We start from the raw sequence: 19,544 nt of genomic DNA, 5'->3' as shown, positions 1-19,544 counted from the left end.
CCTAGCCTTAAGGTAACCGCCTAGCAGTTGACATCTTCTAATATGGCCTAAGTCATATTTCCCATATGATGTAGAATAGCCCATTGCATGCGATCTGTAAGCAGGCAGGATAACTCAAACTTAGCCTTTTGTAATGCAGCTAACTCTTCACTATCGCCAGTCACCTCGCAGATTTCTTCAAGGGTCTATATATTTTTCCTCTTAGTGGGAAGCTATGCGATTGGGAGCCTTTTTCTTATGGACCTTGTTTGATATTAGTAGTCCTTGCAGGGAAGCTTACATGCATCCCAGACTATTTGCAGGGAGGTTTCCCTTTCATTGTTTAATTTATAGAATTCGGTATGGTCGACAGTCTTACGTTGCATCCGATGTTCTCCTAGAACCCAAGAGTCGAAGTGCCATCTGGGGGGCATTGGACGATTAAGGGTTCTATCTAATAATAAGTCCCACCTCAGATTGTGTGACACATGGCAGTAAACGTCATTTCACGAAAATATAATCGATGCCTGCATACATTGTGAGTATTAGACTTGAAGGTAAAGTCCATATCTTTTGGGTAAAGTAGTCTCGTGACCCCAGAGAGCGATAGCATATCTAGCATTGTACACATTCGTTCATGGCTGTAGGCTTTTGCCATCTGGCCTGTGGACTTCTAATCTGCGTTGGGACCAAAGGGGAGCTTGAAGCCGCCAGCTGCGATGGATCCGTCCATTGTGAATTCTTGTATGGGTTTTCATGAAGCAATCCAGAATGATGGGTTGTTCGACGTGGGTGTATCTACATTCACAATCGTTAAGATCACGTGCTGTAGTTTGAGCTTGAAACTAAGCACCTTCCCTTGGCTCTGCTATGGTTTGAGAAATTGTGGCATTGATCCCGTTCCAGATTTCATCAATACACCTCCTTTGCTGTGTACCGCTGGTGCCGCAATTGCTGTGCCAAACCATTCCCGCTGAAGCCTGGCCGATTCCTTAGTATCTACTTATGTGTCTTGGAGCAGGCCAACATTGCATTGCGCTTTTCACGTGTCGGTCAGTACTTTAGTACTTTTCATAGAATAAATTCAACCTTGGACATTGCAAGAAATGGTTCAAAGAAACCCATGGCCGACCATGAGGAGGCTGACATCAATGAGCCCTGCCATATTGAAAATGTTAACTCATATCTTTCTATATATATTATCGTCTGGCACAAGACCTGACGGAATAAAATCTGTATTTGCGGCTACACAATGCACAGGGGTAAAGAGTGGCTTTCCCATTGAAACAATATTTCCTGAAATCCAAAGGTGATGGAAAACAAAATGAACACTAGGAGTAGACAAGTAGTCAGGGTGGGTGGGCATAGATATCCCAGAGCACATCTGTTCGAGGGTACCTAGAGGGAACCCTAAATCTGCATGCACCAAAGGCTAAGCACAAATGCTCCAGACATACCATAGCATATATATACAAGCTGATCCTGTCAGCAACTGAGATTATGGAAAGAACATAACCAAACTGTTTGAGGATAGAGCATCGTAATCAGATGGAATCTGCATCACCCCACTATGCCAATTCTAAAGAATACAAAGGTGGTGCTGAGACTCAATGATGTCTGGCCACTGTGGAAAAATATTGGGTTGCAAAAGAAATACAGCTAATTTGGGGAGGAGACTTGGCCGTTGAGGGTATTTCAGAGGTTGAAGGGGCAGTCTCCAGCTGGTCATCTGTCATCGTGTTAATTTAGCTCTCAAAATTACAGGGGTCATCGAATGACAGTTTTGGTTCAATGGTTCATTTTCATTCTAGCCGGAGGTGACAAAAGAACATATTTAATACCTAAGGATCCACTCTTTGGTTATGTCGAGGAATTTCTCTTATGTTACTGTTGTTAGGGTGGAAAAGTCTTGGTTCATGAAGATGTTGTGACCGGCCCCCTTCATCCCCAGATGTGTTGTTGCTCACATGATTTCCATCACTGGGGGAATTGTAGGATATGAAGAATATCCCCTCTAGGCTTCAATGTTTGGTCGTTCATCTTCTTTGGTCCCAATCTATGGAAACAATATATTTCTAAGGCACCTGCCTCTGGAATTCTAAGCAGCTGAAGTATACATTTGTTTAAGAACAACACCACGTCAATTCCCTTTTTTTCCTCTGGCACACCATAACTCCTGATGTTTTCTGGCAACTCAGAAATATCCACAGTCAGCTGAAAGACCAGCACTTCCCTTTCAAGCCTAGCAATTTCCGATGCTTAATCTTTACATCTGCATACTCACTCGCCAGGGCTTCCAATCTAATTCCAAAGTTGGATATACCTGCCTTTATCTCACTCGCATCTGCCTGTAACCTTGCTATATTATCATTGGTATGGGCCATACATGGTTGCAGTGAAGCTATTTCTTCCATAACGTCTTCCAGTGATGGTCCCGAGGATATCTTAGAGGGCAAGGGTGTGTCCAATTTCCTTTTTTGCACGAGCAATGAGGATCGTAGAAATGGCTTTCCACCACGCTGTTGTAGGGTTTTCCATGGGGGGTTTTGGAGCCTTTAGTGGGCAGGTGTTCACCACTTATCCTCCATTTCACTCTTCTGCAGTGTCAGTGTCACAGTGCATGGTTGCTGCAGCATGGCTGTGAACTAGCTGTCCTACGGCGAGCAGAGGGATCTAGTGTTCACATTTTCACATCAGTCACAACACCTTCTGATCAGGTTCGGGCCCTTATACTATGATCCAGGACTGCTCTATGCCATTATATAATGCGTGGAGTTGGTCAAGTTCTAGATGTGCCGATCTTATAATTAGCCTTGTATTAGACAGACGGGACATTGGTTCATGATCATTCTCTCATTGCCCACAAAGCATAGACCATGCACATTTGAAGCTTAACTCACCTGTTTAATAAGGGGTGGTGAATAATAGCTTTATTTAGCATTGGTCATGGTGTGTCTGATGAGGCTTAAACATGAAGGTAAAGCAGATTGAAAATAGAGCCTGGCAGTACGCCCACTGTGCTGACCACCGCAGACTCCTGGGGGGCACACTCTCTGTCTATAATGCATGTGCTCTACACTTACAAGATGGTGGCGCCCTCAGACACCCTTGGAGCCAATGTAGGTGGAGAATCCCTGTGATCTTCCGACTAGGAGCAGCTAACGCGTGTCCATCTAAAGCCTCAAACCGTCGCTGCACCTGGGATTTTGTTGTGTAGATCCCCAATGATGTGAAAGAGCGACTCTCCAACAGAGACATGTCCGCTACTGGCAGCAACTCACACTTTGGTCACAGAGCCCTGCAGACTCGTGCCACCTGTGTCTCCAGTGGAAAAACGGTGCCAAACTTGCTAGTTGTCTGGAAAATTACCAGTTGTCAGCGATTTCAAACGAAGCAGCCATTTTGCCCAGTGCCTCCTGGTGGTCTCCTATCCTTATTTTGGACAATAGCCTTATTTCAGCCTTACATCCAAATTCAACGAGTTTGTTAAGTCCATTATTCCATCCTTATTCATTAATATGCAAACTGAGATCAGATTGTCTCCAATATAGACCAGTTAAAACCATTGCAGGTATGCCACCCAATATTCTGCCCTTTATGGCAGTCGCTTCTTCTTGTATGACAGTCTCTTTTCCTCTTTACTCTATTCATCCATCTGCAGTGTCTCTTTTCCATGCATTGCTTAAACGACAATCTTTGTCTTCCAGTGAAGTCTGATTCCAAAGCAATTCTAACTGGTTTAGTCAGTCTGTTTATTCATGGTACGTTAGTTCGACCAATGTTTGTTACTTTTTCTTTTTTCTTTTAATGGGGCCCTCATTTCCGGCCGCCCCTTCACCTCACCTCCACACACAAATACATATATGGGTACACATACATATTTATGTTTTAATTATGAACTAAATTGCCACGAAAAAAGCTAGGTTCACGAAACCACCAATGACCTTCCCCACATACTCTTTCCACAGTGCAATCTGGTGTCCATGCAGTGAATTCCTTTTTGGGCATTCTCCCCCGAAAGTCTCCCTTTCCGAAGCAGTCTCATTTTATTTCAGTCTCTTTCTTCTGTAGCGATATTTCCACTATCCTGCAGTCTTACCCGTTACGTCTGCAACCTTTATCTCTCAAGAGTCTCGAAAGCTACAATATAGCATGAAGCCACCGACCAACGTACAGTACAGTTTCCCTAATCCCCACCACTACGAGTGAGGACTAGGCCACAATAAGTGCTGCTTATTCACACAGACGTTTCAACAAAAAAAATGGAGAAACTAAGCTCTCAAATTGTCGTCTGCTAGGTTTGGGGTATTGTGTATGCCCTGATGTTATTTTTTGTACATTTCATGTACTTTTGATTTTATTTTCCCACTGTAAATGCATGATTAGAAGTATGAGAATGCAAAGTGCAGAAAGGCAAAACAACACTACTGGCAGGGCATCTGACATATGGCATGAGATCCTTTAAATTGAGACCTCTGTGATTTCTGAACTAGATTGCACATTTGTTATAAAGTCACCTGCTCTGTCATTATTTGATATGGACATGCAGCTTGTTTTATATGAATACAGCGTACCGTCCTACAAAAAACAAGAATTGGAAACGCCAATAATTCGGGTTATTGTGTAGGCATTACATAGGCATTTGAGTGACATTAATCAACTACTATCATCATATGATCAGTTACTTAACCCATTTTCCAGCCACGTTTTGGTGACCCAGGTTTGTGAAGGATCGAAGTGCAGGGTCGGCGATGGGGTGTTTGTGTTGGGGTGAGCTGGAGTGAGCGAGTTTGTGTTGGGGTTAGCTGGGGTTTGTGGATCGGAAATGCTGGGGTGACTGGGCTAACTGGATGCTGGGTTGAGATATGGTGGGTGGTGGATGTTGGGGTGCGTTTGGGTGGGTCATTGGGATAAGCTAGGGTTGATCCCGGGCTGTGCTAGGTTTGGTTGGCTGGTGGCATTTGCTGGTGTGAGCTGGAGTGGGTAGGTGGGTGTGGGTGCTGGGGTTAGCTTTGTTTCTGGGTGAATACTGAAGGAGTAGCACAGTTTTTTTTCATAAAGTGTAAATCATGGTATGCAGCATTTCTAAAGCACTTAACTGACATTGGTATGACCTCAAAGCACTGAGACAGCCGTGACCACCACTGCATTACATAATCACACCGTTGCATAATATAGGCACTTATAATAGTTGACTTTACAGATTGAACATTATTATTAAGAATAACTTATTCTGCACCTCGTTGTCTGCTCACATGGAAACATCTTGAAAAGTAAAATCTCCACCACCTCTCCAAAAAAGTAACTGCGTAAACATATAAAAGAATTAAGGGGTATACAATTTTAAAAACCTAGGATAACATGAATGTTCCGTCTGGTTTACAATTTGGTCATTACCATAGAGATTGTGTACAATGCATGTTATGATATGATAGTTTATTTGTATAGCGCCTATACACAATGGGCCTCATTCCGAGATTTGAGGTAGTCATGGCGCTATTAGCGCCATGACTGCCTCCAATAACGGTTGTGACTCCAGTTTGGTGAGATGGGGACTTACTGGTCCATTCCGACCTTGGAGGGACCGGTAAATCCCCATTTACCAAACCATTCCCCTTTCCCATTGAGCCCCCAGAGGGCTCAATGGGAATGGGGAGGGCGCAACTAACGGTACTGCAATTTGCGGGACCAGGGAGCTAATAACGGGCCCGCTATTTGCAGGCCCCTTATTAGCTCCTTCCCCATTCCCATTAAGCCCTATGGGGGCTCAAATGGGAATGGGGAATGGTTTTCAGAATGGGGACTTACCGGGTCCTCCAAGGTTGGAAAGACCCGGTAAGTACCCATTCTGACAACCCGGACCCCGACACGAATTTGGTGGCAGCCATGGTGCTAACAGCACCATGGCTACCTCCGAGGTCGTAATGAGGCCCACTGTCATTGACCTGGATTGGGTGGAAGGTCTAATTTAGTTCGTGATTTCATTGTTTTTGTTATTTTGGGAAATCATAATTAAGCAATTGGGTGGCAGCTGTGTAGGATTTCCGATTTGGGATTCTACTTTGTCCACTTTACTAAATACAAAGACAGTTAAAGGAGTAATTGGCACTGCAAAGGGCCTCTGAGTGATCTCAAGTCCTTAGGCACACCCACACAAACACAGTAAAATTAGAAATGCCTAAAAAGGCACAATTGCATGAGGAAGCAAGGAGGCACAACTACAAAAGTGCCACCACCACCTGACAGAGAAGCAAGCGTGCAGGCAAACCTGAAAGAACAGGAAAGGTTTTTGTGGTCTTAATCGTCTTCTATAATTTATGGTGTTTGCTACTTCACAGGTGGACAAGTTATAATGTGTTGAGATCTTGCTACCAGCTCAATCGATTGCTTGTAAATATTTGTAGGTAGTTTGAATAAAATGTACTTCTATAGTATCATTTACAAAACATGTCACTCAAATCCCAAATAAATCCACAGAGGAGCAATAAATATTAAGGATATAACAATAATGATGTTTTATATGGGTGTTTTTTCATTTGAAGCTTTCAAGTCTGAAATGTTTTAAAATGTGCTCCCCTTATTAGTGCTAGGTTTTATGTTGTGTATCATCAAAGGTTCTGTGCCGTATGTCTCACCCTTTTGTGCATGTTTTTAATAAATAAAATCAATGTTCTACATTACTGCAGTTTTTATTTTGTACAGGCACTTTTATACATTTGTCATGCTCATTGTCGTTGACTTTGCAAGAAAAAGTCATGTTTAATAAACAGCTGACTGTTTTAACCCAACCATGATGACATGAAACCACTGCATTACCGTTTTATGTCTTTGTGGGTAGTATTTACAATATGGACTCTTTCTTTCAGGAAGCAGCATGTGCTTACATCCTCTTGGTTACCGCTGCCTACTGGATCTCCGAAGCCATACCTCTTGGTGCTGCAGCCATGGTTCCAGCTTTTCTTTTCCCTTTGTTTGGCATTATGAAATCAAGTGAGGTAATCATTTTAACACTTAACGATTCCATCTGAAATGTGAAAAAGAAAGGTCAAACTTTAATGTACTTTAAACAGTGTTGTTATCCAATAAGCTTAGGAGTAAGATCACTGTTAGCAGCATTTGCAGTGGCTATCAAGCCATGACTTCCCTTGCACAATGTTTTTAGTTTTTGCCTCTCATGTTTTTGAGAATCAACCTGTCATCTGCAGAATCTCATTTTCTGCAACGCATTCTCTGGGCACTAATTGGATTCTGGACCTGTTGGGAAGGACACGAGTTAGAGGACTTTCCAGTGCACTTCGGTGGATCTCTCCTATGGTTCCTTTCCAGCCCTCAAAGATCCTTTCAGTGGTTGGTTTCTGGACTTGTTTTGGTGGCCAATGCCGCCCGCTCCATCCTACTGTTGGTTGGAGTTTTGCTCTATTGTTTCTTTCCTCTTTCCCCATCCCTCTGCTTTTGCTTTCTCCTGCTTCCCTCCAACCACCATTCTGCGCATCTCCTCCTTTATCCTTTTGAATCCCCTCTGCAGTTTCCTGCGCTTCCTAGATTCCTCCTTACTTACAGTGCTCACTCCCACCCCTATTCCCAAAATGCCTCCAGTCCTCCCTGTGTAGCCCTGATTCCACTGCTCTGCTGTGTCTTTCTTTTCTTTTTCTTTTTTTGTTTGTATAGCGCCGGCAGCCCGCAGGCATCAGGGTGCTCCAACGGACAGACAGAAAGGTTGTGGGACCACTGAGACTATATACAGGTCACAATATATATATCAGTGTGTGAAAACAGGTTACCTGAACAAGTGAGTCTTCAGGTGTTTTCTAAAATTTAGGTGACTAACTTCCTGTCTGAGTTACAATGGAAGTCTGTTCCACTGCTGAGCTGCTAGTACTGTGAAAGATCTGCCCAGACCTGTCTTAAGCTTATATTTGGGTCCTATTAGTAGATTCTGACCTTCGGGGCGTAACTGTCTTTGAGGGGTATAGAACACCAGACAGTTCTTAAGATAACTGGGGGCTTTCCCGAATAGGCACTTGTGAACCAGTGTCATGGCCTTGAATTTTATCCTCTCTTCGACCCTAAACCAATGTAGTGCTTTTCTGTTAAGAACATTTATTCTCTCTGTAGTTCTCCTTCTTGAGACCTTGTGTTCCCACTTTAAAGACTCATTATTACAATAGCAGTTTTCCTGGACTTCCAGTTTTTTTCTGTGCCATTCATTACAACAATGGGCTACTGGGAGGTGCAGGTGCGTTTGGGTGATCCATGGGATCCTTATTCCCACTACTGGGTATGTCCTTTGCTGTTATTTTGCTATTGGTCCTTAGTGATCTATTATTACATCTAATTTATGTCATTTTGTACACCATAAGGATCCTGGGAAGAGTATGCTTCTTACTTTCCTTGTTTTTGCCTCTCCATCCTTAATGAGGGCGGCAGTGCCGTTACCGAGGGTCGGCCCACCACTGAGGTTAATATCGCCACACGGGTGTTAATGGTGTTTTTTTATTTTAAAAAAAAGAAACGTACCTTTGGTGTGTGACTCAGCGATGCACAGTGCTGGTGTCAGGGAAGTCCCTTGTCGATGTTGATGACTGTAATGTCATCAGCATGGAAAACGGACTTGGCTGACAGCAGCACTGCGTGGCGCCGCGCTGTGCAAAAAAGCTGTTTCTTTTTTTTCTCTACAAAAAAAGACACTATTAACACCTGTGTAATGGGTGCTAAGTGGTGAAGGCACAGCAGAGAAGGGAAGGGGCGCTGGCTGCCCATGCAGCTCAGAATGTAGGCTTGTACCATAGCCTTCTGATTGGCCAGCGCCCTCTTCCAGGGTGCTAATGATCATTAGCACCTGGCATGGGGCTACCTGCCAATCAGCATCCTGGAACACTAAGCTAAATCCGCTGGTATAAGCTTGCATTCCTGGACGCTAATTGCTACTCCCCCTCACGCTTGGCTCCGCAGACTTGTCTCATCTCGCATGCCAGCCACATCTCCTCTCCTTTCCTCCCATCCCACCCCTACTTACTTCCTCGTTGGTCCTGCACTTGTCGCTCAGCTACCACAAGAGGCCGCCATGGAGAACAATGAAGGACTAAATCCCGAGCCCCTCTCATGTCACCATGGTGACCATTTTGTGTCATGCCGATCTTCTCTTTGATTGATGGGCACACTACTGCGGGAATATCCTATTTTTTTCTTTAAAAAAAAAAAAAAAAACACTGTAGGACCTAGTGCAACGAGCCGACTGTTAATAGCATTAAGCCCTGTATTCTTGGGCAGGGTTGGCTGGTAACAGCCCTAAGTCCTCATAGGGACCCTGACTTCGGGCTCAACATGGATTGGGCTCAATGTGAATCGGGCTAGCGGTTTGTTACCAGCCAAGCGCACCCCGGAATGCGGGGCTTAACATTACATTAATACTGGTAATTTTACTCTTAATATTGTCTTGTTTGTTTTATCTAGTTCGGACCCTCTTTATTGCTGTTGTTTATAAAAGCTTTGCTAACTCATATTTTCATTCATTATCTATTTAATCTTGATTTTTATGGCAAATTCCTCTTCCTATTTAGATTACTACCATTAGATGTTTTTGCTTGAATTATTCAGTTTGTTGTTGCTAGGCCTGTTCTGTGACTTGCTCCTCTAGCTGTAGTTCCAGTATCTCTGAGTCTGTGTGTGTGAAATTCCAAGATTCCTGTCCAATGTCTGAAGTGGTCATTGTCTTTATAACAACCAAACAAAAACCTTGTGAACTTACTGCGCAGTTAAGTTATGGAACTTTATATCATTTTAATTGCAAAGAAAGATTATCATTTTCCATAAAGGAAATAATTATCTGTAGAGCTCAAGACTTTTCATGTTTCACCCCTCAGTTGGGGGCCAGATAGCTCTACCTCTCTTGCCATTTATTATTAAAAGTGAGAAATGAGCAAAAAGGTGATAGGTTTTAATGCGAGGTGTGCAAAATTGATGGTTGTCAAGGTTTGAATTATAACCACAGTCATTGCTTTGGGAAGCTTCAATTCCCCATGTCATTATTTTGCAGTACATCTGCACCAATGGACAAGGGGAGCAGTCATATTCAAATCAATCTTTGTCCTGCCGCCAATCGAGGCACCCTGGACCAAACTTCTTAACTATGTCCCCTCTATGCAGGAATAGAGACAACACCAGAAAAGGTTTGGCCTTTTTGGGCATCAACAGTGAGGTACAGCTTAATTCCCTAGGCACACGGAGCAATGTGCACACATCTGGGGATGCCCACTCCCACTTACAGAAACTCATAGTACAAACCAAAAAGTGCTGGATGAAAAGCTTTGAATTAATCGTAACCACTGACATTGCTCTTAGTCTTCGCCATTGCAAAAGTGACCCTGCATAAACATATAAGACTTGATCCGGCCACCAATGAAAGCAGTCCAGCCTGAAGTGCTAGATCATGTCTTTACTGTGTGGGAATACAAAACAAATGCGTTATTTCCAGTGGTGGTCCACATTTCCATTACTTTGGAGGTTTCATGGTACATTAACATAATTCTAATATTGATATGGAATATCTCTATACCACATTGACATCATAATAATTGACACCTAATGTAAAAATCATGATATTCACTGTACATTGGCAGCCACTTTGACAACTGTCAGTATCAGTCACCTTACTATTAAACCCCACCCTGTATGCTAGGGAGAATTCTCTGAAATGTGCCATTCCCTCTACCTTAGAAGAGTGAGACCCTTTTCCCCACTGTCTCATGTATTTTAATGTGATTTCTGAACTCTGTTTCTTTTGGTTGTGGAGTCTGACAAACTCCATAGGCATAATCTTTTACATTTTGGCACACAGCACCTTTAGTGCAGTGAGACAGGGAAGTCCTTTAGATTTCCCCAAGGTTTAAATACCTTAGATTTCCCCAATGTTTAAATATTTTCTCTGGGATAAACTACTGTTTCCCAGAGCAGTAAAGTGAAATTGACTTTACTTACATTTGTAACTTTTTAGACCTAGCACACACTATTTTACAATAGGGTGCTGGAGGGGTTACTTAGTATCCCCTTTGTCTAGCTTCTCATGTAACATTTTTATGTTACCCTTTCCTCACTGAATGGCTGGTGGCAGTGGTTTCGTTTTTACTACCATGGTGTGCATTTACAGCGGGCTGCGTTCGCAGCTGCAGTAAAGCACCCAAGGGTGCCATTTTTGTCTAAATATCCCCAGTCTTCTTTTTTCGCCATTTCTCTGTGGAAAGGTCCTCCTTGAGATTTACTCTGCGCGCCAAACCAGGTTTGTTCCCTTTGTTCATTTTGCCTTTGGTGGGATTCACAAGTGAAGCCCGCCTCTGGCTCCAGGGTGTCTGGGGGTTTCCATGTAATAATCTCGCCACAAAAATGTCGCCATGCAAAAATGTTGCCGAAAAATTGTCGTTTTTTGTGGCGACATTATTGCATGGAACATGCGGGGGACACCCCTGCAACCCACACATTTTTTTATTTTAAAAAAAATATATATTGTTTGCCCCTGTCGCCATATATATGGTCACCCAAATAATATTGCCGGCGATATTATTTACAGCGACCATATATGTGGCGATATTAATACCTGATACCGTCTGGGTAGGCAGAAAGGGAGGGAGGTGCCCGAAACTCCCTGTGCTTAGTCTCCTAGGAGACCCAAATGCACTCTGTAATGATTGGCCAGCTGACTGTCTGGCAAGGACATCCACGCTGCTGGGTGACTGACAGCTAGGCTGGAATGAAAGGGAGAGAACTGTATAAAAGGCGAGTCTTTTGGCTAGAAAGGCAGAATAGACCATTGGATGAAGGAACCGAAGGACTTGAAGAGGACGCCTGCTGCAACTGCTGGACCGTTGATTTGCCCGGTGAAGCTCTGCTGCAGTGCCGAAACGCAAAGTTTTTTTTTTTAAATTTTTTTTATTAATTCCAACAAAACAATACAAACCAAACAGGCAGTGCATATATCAATAGATCCATTATATATTTTACTTCAATTCACTGCTTCCCCGCCTCTCCCCCCAGTCCGAGCCTAACCGTCTTCACGTTCCATATCTGCATCCTGTGGCAGATTCTCCCCCTCCGTGGGTTCATCTGGGTCCGGAATTGACCCAAACAGTTCTGCTATTAGCGATTTCCAGGCCATCAGGGACTCTGTTCCCTCCAATCCCCCGGCACTGCTCGCTTCTTGCCATACCATAGTTTCTGCCTCCGCCCATTTCTGCAAGTCTTTCCACCACACCTCCACCCTTGGTCTATGACATGTCTTCCATCCCATGGCTATTCTTCTCTTTGCCAGCACATATGCCAAATCTTTCAGTTTGCTCACATGCTTTAGCTTCTTAGGTCTTGGGAACCCCCCTAACAAACAAGCCCACGCCGTATCCACTACGATCTTGACCTCCTTCTCGGCCAGTTTCCGTTCCACATCACTCCAAAAGCGTGCAATGACCGGGCACGACCAGAACATATGTACCATGCCCGCATTCTCCTCGTCACACTTGGGGCATGCCTGCCGTCCTACATTCGCAAACCTCGATATCCTCTGGGGTGTCATATATGCCCTATGCGTGATATACAGTTGTATCTGTTTCAACCTAGCATTTCTGGAAACCTTCTTATGATACCCTTGCACCCGTTCCCACATCCTGTCTTCCATCGGAGTCCCCACTTCCGTTTCCCAATCTAATCTTAGTTGGGTGATCTCTTTCCCCACTTTGAGCATCAGCATCTCATATAATCTAGATATCTCGTGCCCCCCTTCCGCTATGTTGTAGATCACATCTAACATGGCATCTGGCTCTCCCTCTAGCACGGTTTCAGGCCACATTTTCTTAACTCTTTGCACCATTCTGTAGTATGTAATATACTGGCCCGAATGCAACCCAGATACCGCCCGCAACTCCTCAAAGGCAACGATTGAGCCCTCCTTCCAAATATCTCCCATGGTTGCTAGCCCTACCGGCTCCCAGTGGTTTCTGATTATCTTCCTTAGCTGTGCATCCGCCCCCGTTAATGTAACCAGTGGTATCTGCGGAGAGCATGGAGCTGAGTTCTCCAACATCTTGCACGCTCTGCGCCACATCTTCCACCCCAGCAACATCATCATGGGACGCCCTTTCAGTTCTGCCCTGGGTACCCACATCATTTCTTTCAAATAAAAGGGTGCACAATCTTGCCCAAACAACCTGAATTCAGAGGTCTCTTCATAAGATAGCCATTTAGCGACATACTGCAGTTGGCTTGCCACATAATACACCTCGTAATTGGGCAATTTTATCCCCCCATTTTCATGGAAGTTCTGTAACTTCCATAATGCCACTCTGTTCCGTGTGCCATGCCACTGGAAATCCCTACACATACCGTTCAGTTTGATGAAGAACTTCTTAGGTATCAGATATGGTATGTTCACAAAATAGTGCAAGAGCCTAGGCAGGACCACCATCTTGAGTATCGCTCCCCTCCCCATCATAGCTAAGGGCAACCTCACCCAGAACCGCATGCAATTTTCAATTTTTTTTAAAGCCACCTCCGTGTTATGCCTATGCTCTTCTTCTACAGTGTGGTAAATGTCTATCCCTAAGTACCGGAACGTACCAACCGCCCATGGCACCAGCAATACAGGTAACCTCTCCACCGGAATCCCCGTATACCTGCCCAACGGGAACATGCTTGACTTCTGGGGGTTTACTGCTATATCAGAAAGACCCGCATATCTATCCATTACCTCCAGGATATGTTGGAGGTTTTCTTCCGGGTACCTCAAGTACAGCAACATATCATCTGCATATAGAGAAATCAGATGTTTTTCCCCTTTCACCTCAATGCCTATTGTATAATATTGTTGTCTAAGATATATCGCTAGAGGTTCCAGGGCCAGTATATAGAGCATTGGAGACCACGGACAACCCTGTCTGGTACCCCGGCCGAGCTGCCACCTTTCAGATATCACAGATCCCATCTTAACTCTGGCCAGCGGCTCCCTATACAGTATCTTCGCCCACCGTACATATCCAGGCCCCAACCCATACCCTTCTAGGGCCGCCATCAGCCATGGCCACTTAACCGAATCAAAGGCCTTTATTGCATCCAAGGACACTATCGCCATCTCACCTGTATGTTCGTTACTACCTTCAATAATTTGCTGGAGTCGCCTGTGATTATTGGAAATGTTCCTGCTTGGGACATATCCCGTCTGATCAGGGTGTATTAATCTACTAATTACCCTTTTTAATCTACTTGCCAACGGTATGAGCTACAGCTGTGCCCAGGCTTATTGGGTTTGGGTAGCGGTATTATAATCGCTTCTCTCAATGACTCTGGCAAACCTCCTGTCTCAAACGCTTCATTCAACATTTCTAACAGCGGGGGGAGAATCTCTTCCATGTATACTTAATAAAATTTGATCGGGAGTCCATCCGTCCCTGGAGTCTTGCTAGTAGGTAATTGTCTCACTACCTCCCCCAGTTCCTCCAAGGTGATTGGTGCATCTAGGTCTTCGCTTTCCTCCTCACTTATCCTAGGCAACCCCATGTCCTCCAATGTTTCCGTTATCGTGTCTCGGCAGCTCTCCCCATGGTCTGCATATAATATCTTATAGTAGTCTACAAACTCTTAGTTAACTTCCTCTTGAGTATCCGCTACACTACCATCCTCTCTTGTAATGGTCCTGATCGTAACTCTGGGATTTTCGCTCTTATATAACCATGCCAAGAGTCAACCTGGTTTATCCCCCCCAAGCGTGCTGCCTCTCTACATATTTTTTATAATTCAAATTACACAGTCTGTCCCAGTGCTCCGCACATTTCTGCTGCAACATAAGTATCAACTCTAGTTTCTCTTTAGTATCATCTTCTCCCCTTAGCCTCCTCTAGTTTCTCTCCCGTAGGTCAGCCATAATGCCGCCTTGTAGTCCTTTAGAGTTTGCTATAGCTGCCCCTCTTATCACAACTTTAAAGGCCTCCTACAGTGGTCCCGCTGAATCCACGCTGCCAGTATTTTCCTCGAAAAAATTCACAATCTCCTCCCTCATGTCTTCTCTAAAAAGGGGGTCTCTCAATGCTTCCGCTCGCAGGCGCCATGTCGGAATCCTCGCTCTCAGAGGGCTATATCGCCAATTGAGAATCAAGGGCGAGTGGTCCGAAAGAACCCTTGCTTTATATTCTATTTGTACCAACTCTGCTAACACTTCAGAAGTAGTAAAGAAATAATCCAGCCTCGTATGCAGCTGCTGTGGGGCAGAGTAATGTGAGTATTGCCTCTCTAGGGGGTGACACATTCTCCATGCGTCCACTAGCCCAAAATCATTCAACAATGTCTGCAATGCTTTGGCCGCAGGAGCAGGTCTATCCATCTTCCCATCCGACCTATCGACCCTTGGGTCAAGTACGCAATTGAGATCCCCTCCCCAAATCACAGCACTCCCCATGCACTTGCTCACATTAGTACACAACGTCCTGATGTATGCCGCTGTGTTCTGGTTCGGGGCGTATGTATTCACTATGCTTATTTCCCTATTTTCCACCAACCTCCTCAGAATGACCATCCTCCCATCTGCTTCCGCCACCTCTTGTAACCGTTGGAATGGGACACGCGGCGCCACCCAAATAAGCACTCCCCTAGCATAAGCAGAATATGACGAGCTCACCATCACCCCCTTCCACTTCCTAGCAATCGTATCTGCTTTCTCACGTGTCAGGTGAGTCTCCTGTAGCAATGCAATGTCTATTTTTTTCCTACGCAGGTAGAGCATAACCTTATTTCTCTTCAAATAACTATTTAGCCCCCTTACATTCCATGTTATTATTTTAAGGTCCCCCATGGCATCTCCAGGTTCCATTACACCTCCCACAGGCGCAGTCCGACTCTAAGGTCCATACTCCTCTACATAGGCTCATTCCCAAATTCCAACTCCATTTAACCAAAAACACACCAAACTCCCCACTCCACTTCACTCCCCCCACCCCTCCCATTCCCCACTTTCCCGCAACAAACCACTGCACACAACCCCTTCCCTCCCCCCTCCCCATCCTACCCCAAATAATACCCAGCTACATCCCTGGATCTCAGGCTCCCCCGCGTTTGGACCTCCTCTGGAATCCCAGGCCAAGACCTCAGCAGGGTGTCACCACACTATTGATGACCTAACTAATACTATATATCGGGTGGTAGAGTGCTCGCCCTGCCGCTCCTATTCGCTTCAGTTTCGCTACGCACAGCTGCGCAATTTACGCATGCCTACTTATTGCTATATTCCGGCCCTCCAGGTTCATTCCAGCTAGAGGCATCTTGATAAAGTGTTGACCATACGTAGGCGCACCCAACAGTATCAGGCTTCAGCTATGCATTACTGCGGTGCTCGCGCTGCGCCTAATAAGCATGCACACAGTGTACCAGTCAATTATCATGTCCCTCTTCGTCTTCTCCACATCTTGTTCCGGGCAGCCCTGCAGGTCCAGCCATGCCGTAGCTTCTTCAGGCGAATCAAAAAAATACATTTTACTCTTGTGCACCACCTTCAATCTAGCAGGGTACAGAAGCATGTATTTTACGCCGGCCGCTCGTAGCCTCCTTTTGATCGGCACATAATTGTACCGCTGTCTTTGGACCAGCATTGTATAGTCAGGATACGCTGTAGCCGCGCTTGAGGCCCTCTCAATTGTCCCTCCTTTTCGAAAAAACTCCAGTATTTTCTCGCGATCTCTGTAATTCAGGATTTTGGCAATAATCGGTCGGGGAGGGGCCCCGGGCCTAGGCTTCCTCATAAGGGCTCTGTGTGCGTGCTCTACCGCAAATCCCTGCAAGAGTTTTTCAGCCCCTATTTCCTGCAAGAGTAGATTCTCAATGTAGTCTGTCGGGTCTTGTCCTTCCTCTCCCTCCGGCAGTCCCACCACGCGAATATTGTTCCTTCTCGCCCTTCCTTCCGCCTCCTCCGCTCGAGTCTCCAAGTTAGATACCTGCTGCTTGAGTACATGGATCTCCTTCGCGTTGCTAGTGCTGGTGTCGGTATTGGCTTTGACCGCACTTTCCAAGCTGCTCGTTCTCTCCGCCAGCCCCCTGACATCTTGCCTCAACAGGGTAACCTCCACACCTACCGCGTCTATCTTAGCCTCCAGGGAAGTGCGCAGGTCCGACATCGCTGTCCCCCATGAGTCTCGCAGCTCCGTCATGGCCGCCAGTACTTGGTGATTGTCAGTAACAGCGGCACTCTCCCCTGGTACTGTTAAGCCTTTAGGCATTGTGGCCGCAGGAGATTGTTGCATTTTTGCGAATGCATTCATCGTGGGTTGCTTGTTCTTGTTTTTGCTCACGGCCCCTCGTCCCGACATCTTGCAGTCTTTATCCTGCCCCAGAGGCCAGTTAGCCTTAGATGCACAGCCTTGCTTATCTGTGTGAGCTCAGCACCAGCGCACCCTCCCGGGTGTGAGGTGATCGACCCAGAGGTGCCTCAGCGTCAGATTCAATGTGTTAGGCCCCAACTCCAGAGTGGGTTATCTCCTCCCACGCATCAGGCGTCACACTGCATCCTGGGTCCACACTATGCTGTACCTCCAAACTCTTTATGCGCAGCACCCACCACTTATGTTCGCAGCCGGCTGGACCCGCAGTGCGAGCCTTGCTTCCCGTGATAGCAACCAATAATCGCTTCTTGTGCCTCTTTTGGGCCTACTGGTCACTTCCAGTAGAGCCTATGCAATGTCTCTGTATTATATTCCGCAGTCACTGCTGCCAGGCGTCCATCCTATTAAATATTCATAAAATCACCGTCGTGCTGCGAGCGCCACTCCTTTCAGTCTTATTAGAATTAGCATCTGAAATGTCAGGCCCGTTAACATGCGGATGGTGAAGTGGGCCGGGAGATCACCCCAGCCGCCTACCGCGGTGTCCTGGCGCAGTCGGGGACCCGCTACAGTGCAGCCCGGGTCTCCGATCCTTCCTCGTAGTGTCGCCCCACTCGAGCGTGCGCGAAGCCTTGGCCCCACTGCACTCGAGCGAGGACAGCACAGCTCCGTGCGCCAGCTCACCCCGCTGCACGCACCATCCGCTCCCGGGCTCTCACCTTGGAGGCTGTTCTCCAGTTCGGTCCACGTTGCGGGCCAACAGTCTTCAGAGGCCGCCTGCAGCTTACTGTCGCGGAGGCCTCAGCCTCCGCCCGCACGCCAGCAGCCCGCTCGAAATCACTGGGACAGCTGATCGTGTGCTGCCCAGTGCCCGCTGCCTTCTGCAATCTTCTGCCAGCCCAACGGGGATGCTTCGGCGGTCCTTGCTCTCCGTCCTTTGTTGGCGGCCATCTTGATGCAATGTATCTCACGGTTGCAATCCTTTCGTGATGGATACTTGTGGACAGCAGCGACTGAATCCCTTGATCCTCGCGCTGTGCAGGGGCACACGTTTCGACAGCCGTAATGTTATTTGTGAGAACCTTGAGGCATTTTTCAGTGTAGTTTCAACGGATCATTCGTCGGATCCTCCGGAGCTCTTCAGGACGCACGTCCTACACCATGGCTGTCCAAGCCACGCCGCCCGAAACGCCAAGTTTGGATCGACAGAGAAGCCCCTGCAAGGACGACTTCTCCCCTTGAGTTGGTGGAACAAATCAACTCAAAAGTAAGCCACCTGGACATCCATCTCAGAGCTGGTTGAATTTCCACAGAGTTGCTGTTGGAAACCGTAGAACCAGGGAGAGGAACACCACCTTGTGTGCGTTGCTTTAAAGTTGGCCAAGAGACTGCGCATGCGCGAGCCGCGCATGAGGAGCTAAAGACATCAGCTCCCGGTGGCCGCGACAACATATCCTGGAAAAAAGCCCGTGATTGGAAGCCAGCTTGTTCTTTGCTCTGCGTTTATGGTCATTCAACCGCTTGTAGGAATCATCAGCTGTGCGCCTCACAAATCCAAGGGCACTAATGTGGTCTGCGATGGTTGTTATGCTCACCTGGCTCCCACAGGGGCGTCGGTCAGACCCAGACAGCTGCGGTCTCCACCCACGTGATGCGTAGTGCAGCGATGACTGACTGGATCTGCCCTCCTAATCTTGTCTGCTTAGCCCGTAGAAATATTCTCCTGCAAGTGGAGGGATGGATTTAGCCACTTGTGGATTCAAGTGATGGCACCCCCACAGTCCTCCCCAACTAATCACCTCCGAAAAGCCCTCACAGCAATCTCACCGTATATTCTTGAAAGATGAGCTCTCCATCCTGCGTGGATTTGCAGGGGCGCGTCGATTCCAGTTACTTCACTGGTTTGAAGGCTCGGGAGAGTTCCGGAGAGTATTGACTCTGAGGTTCCTGGTGAGGACCAGTAAGTATTAAGTTCATAGAGTTCAATATGTCCGATGTTCACTCTTGTTCCCCCCTTCCTTTCTTGTCTTGCAGCTGGCTCGTGAAAAGATGCTCTTGTGGCAGCTGGTGGCGCTCAGGTAAGAGTCTGTATTACCCGGCGTTGTCCGGTAAATGTTGCACGTGGAAAACGTGTTGTTTTGTCTCTCTTTACAGAAGCGGCACGTGAAAATATGGAGAGTCACAAAAGGATGCCTCCGGTGGTAAATCAGGTAAGTCTATGGT

At 46.2% G+C, this 19,544-nt stretch overlaps 1 protein-coding gene across 3 annotated transcripts in view; it reads left to right on the top strand.

Moving 5' to 3' along the window:
• The window catches only part of LOC138503670 (solute carrier family 13 member 1-like), a 989,022-nt gene that overhangs the window by 290,185 nt on the left and 679,293 nt on the right, over positions 1–19,544 (top strand). For all 3 annotated transcript variants that reach the window (XM_069623570.1, XM_069623569.1, XM_069623568.1), the window contains one exon: positions 6,846–6,974. In XM_069623570.1, coding sequence (XP_069479671.1) covers positions 6,924–6,974 — 51 coding nt within the window. In that variant the 5' untranslated portion in view covers positions 6,846–6,923. The remainder of the gene's footprint in view (positions 1–6,845; positions 6,975–19,544) is intronic.

The sequence above is a fragment of the Ambystoma mexicanum genome, chromosome 11 (genome assembly GCF_040938575.1).
Source record: "Ambystoma mexicanum isolate Mex_15411 chromosome 11, UKY_AmexF1_1, whole genome shotgun sequence".
NCBI classification, from domain to species: Eukaryota; Metazoa; Chordata; class Amphibia; order Caudata; family Ambystomatidae; genus Ambystoma; species Ambystoma mexicanum.
The sequence above is the reverse complement of the archived record's forward strand: the minus strand, read 5'-3'. Positions and strand labels throughout refer to the sequence as shown.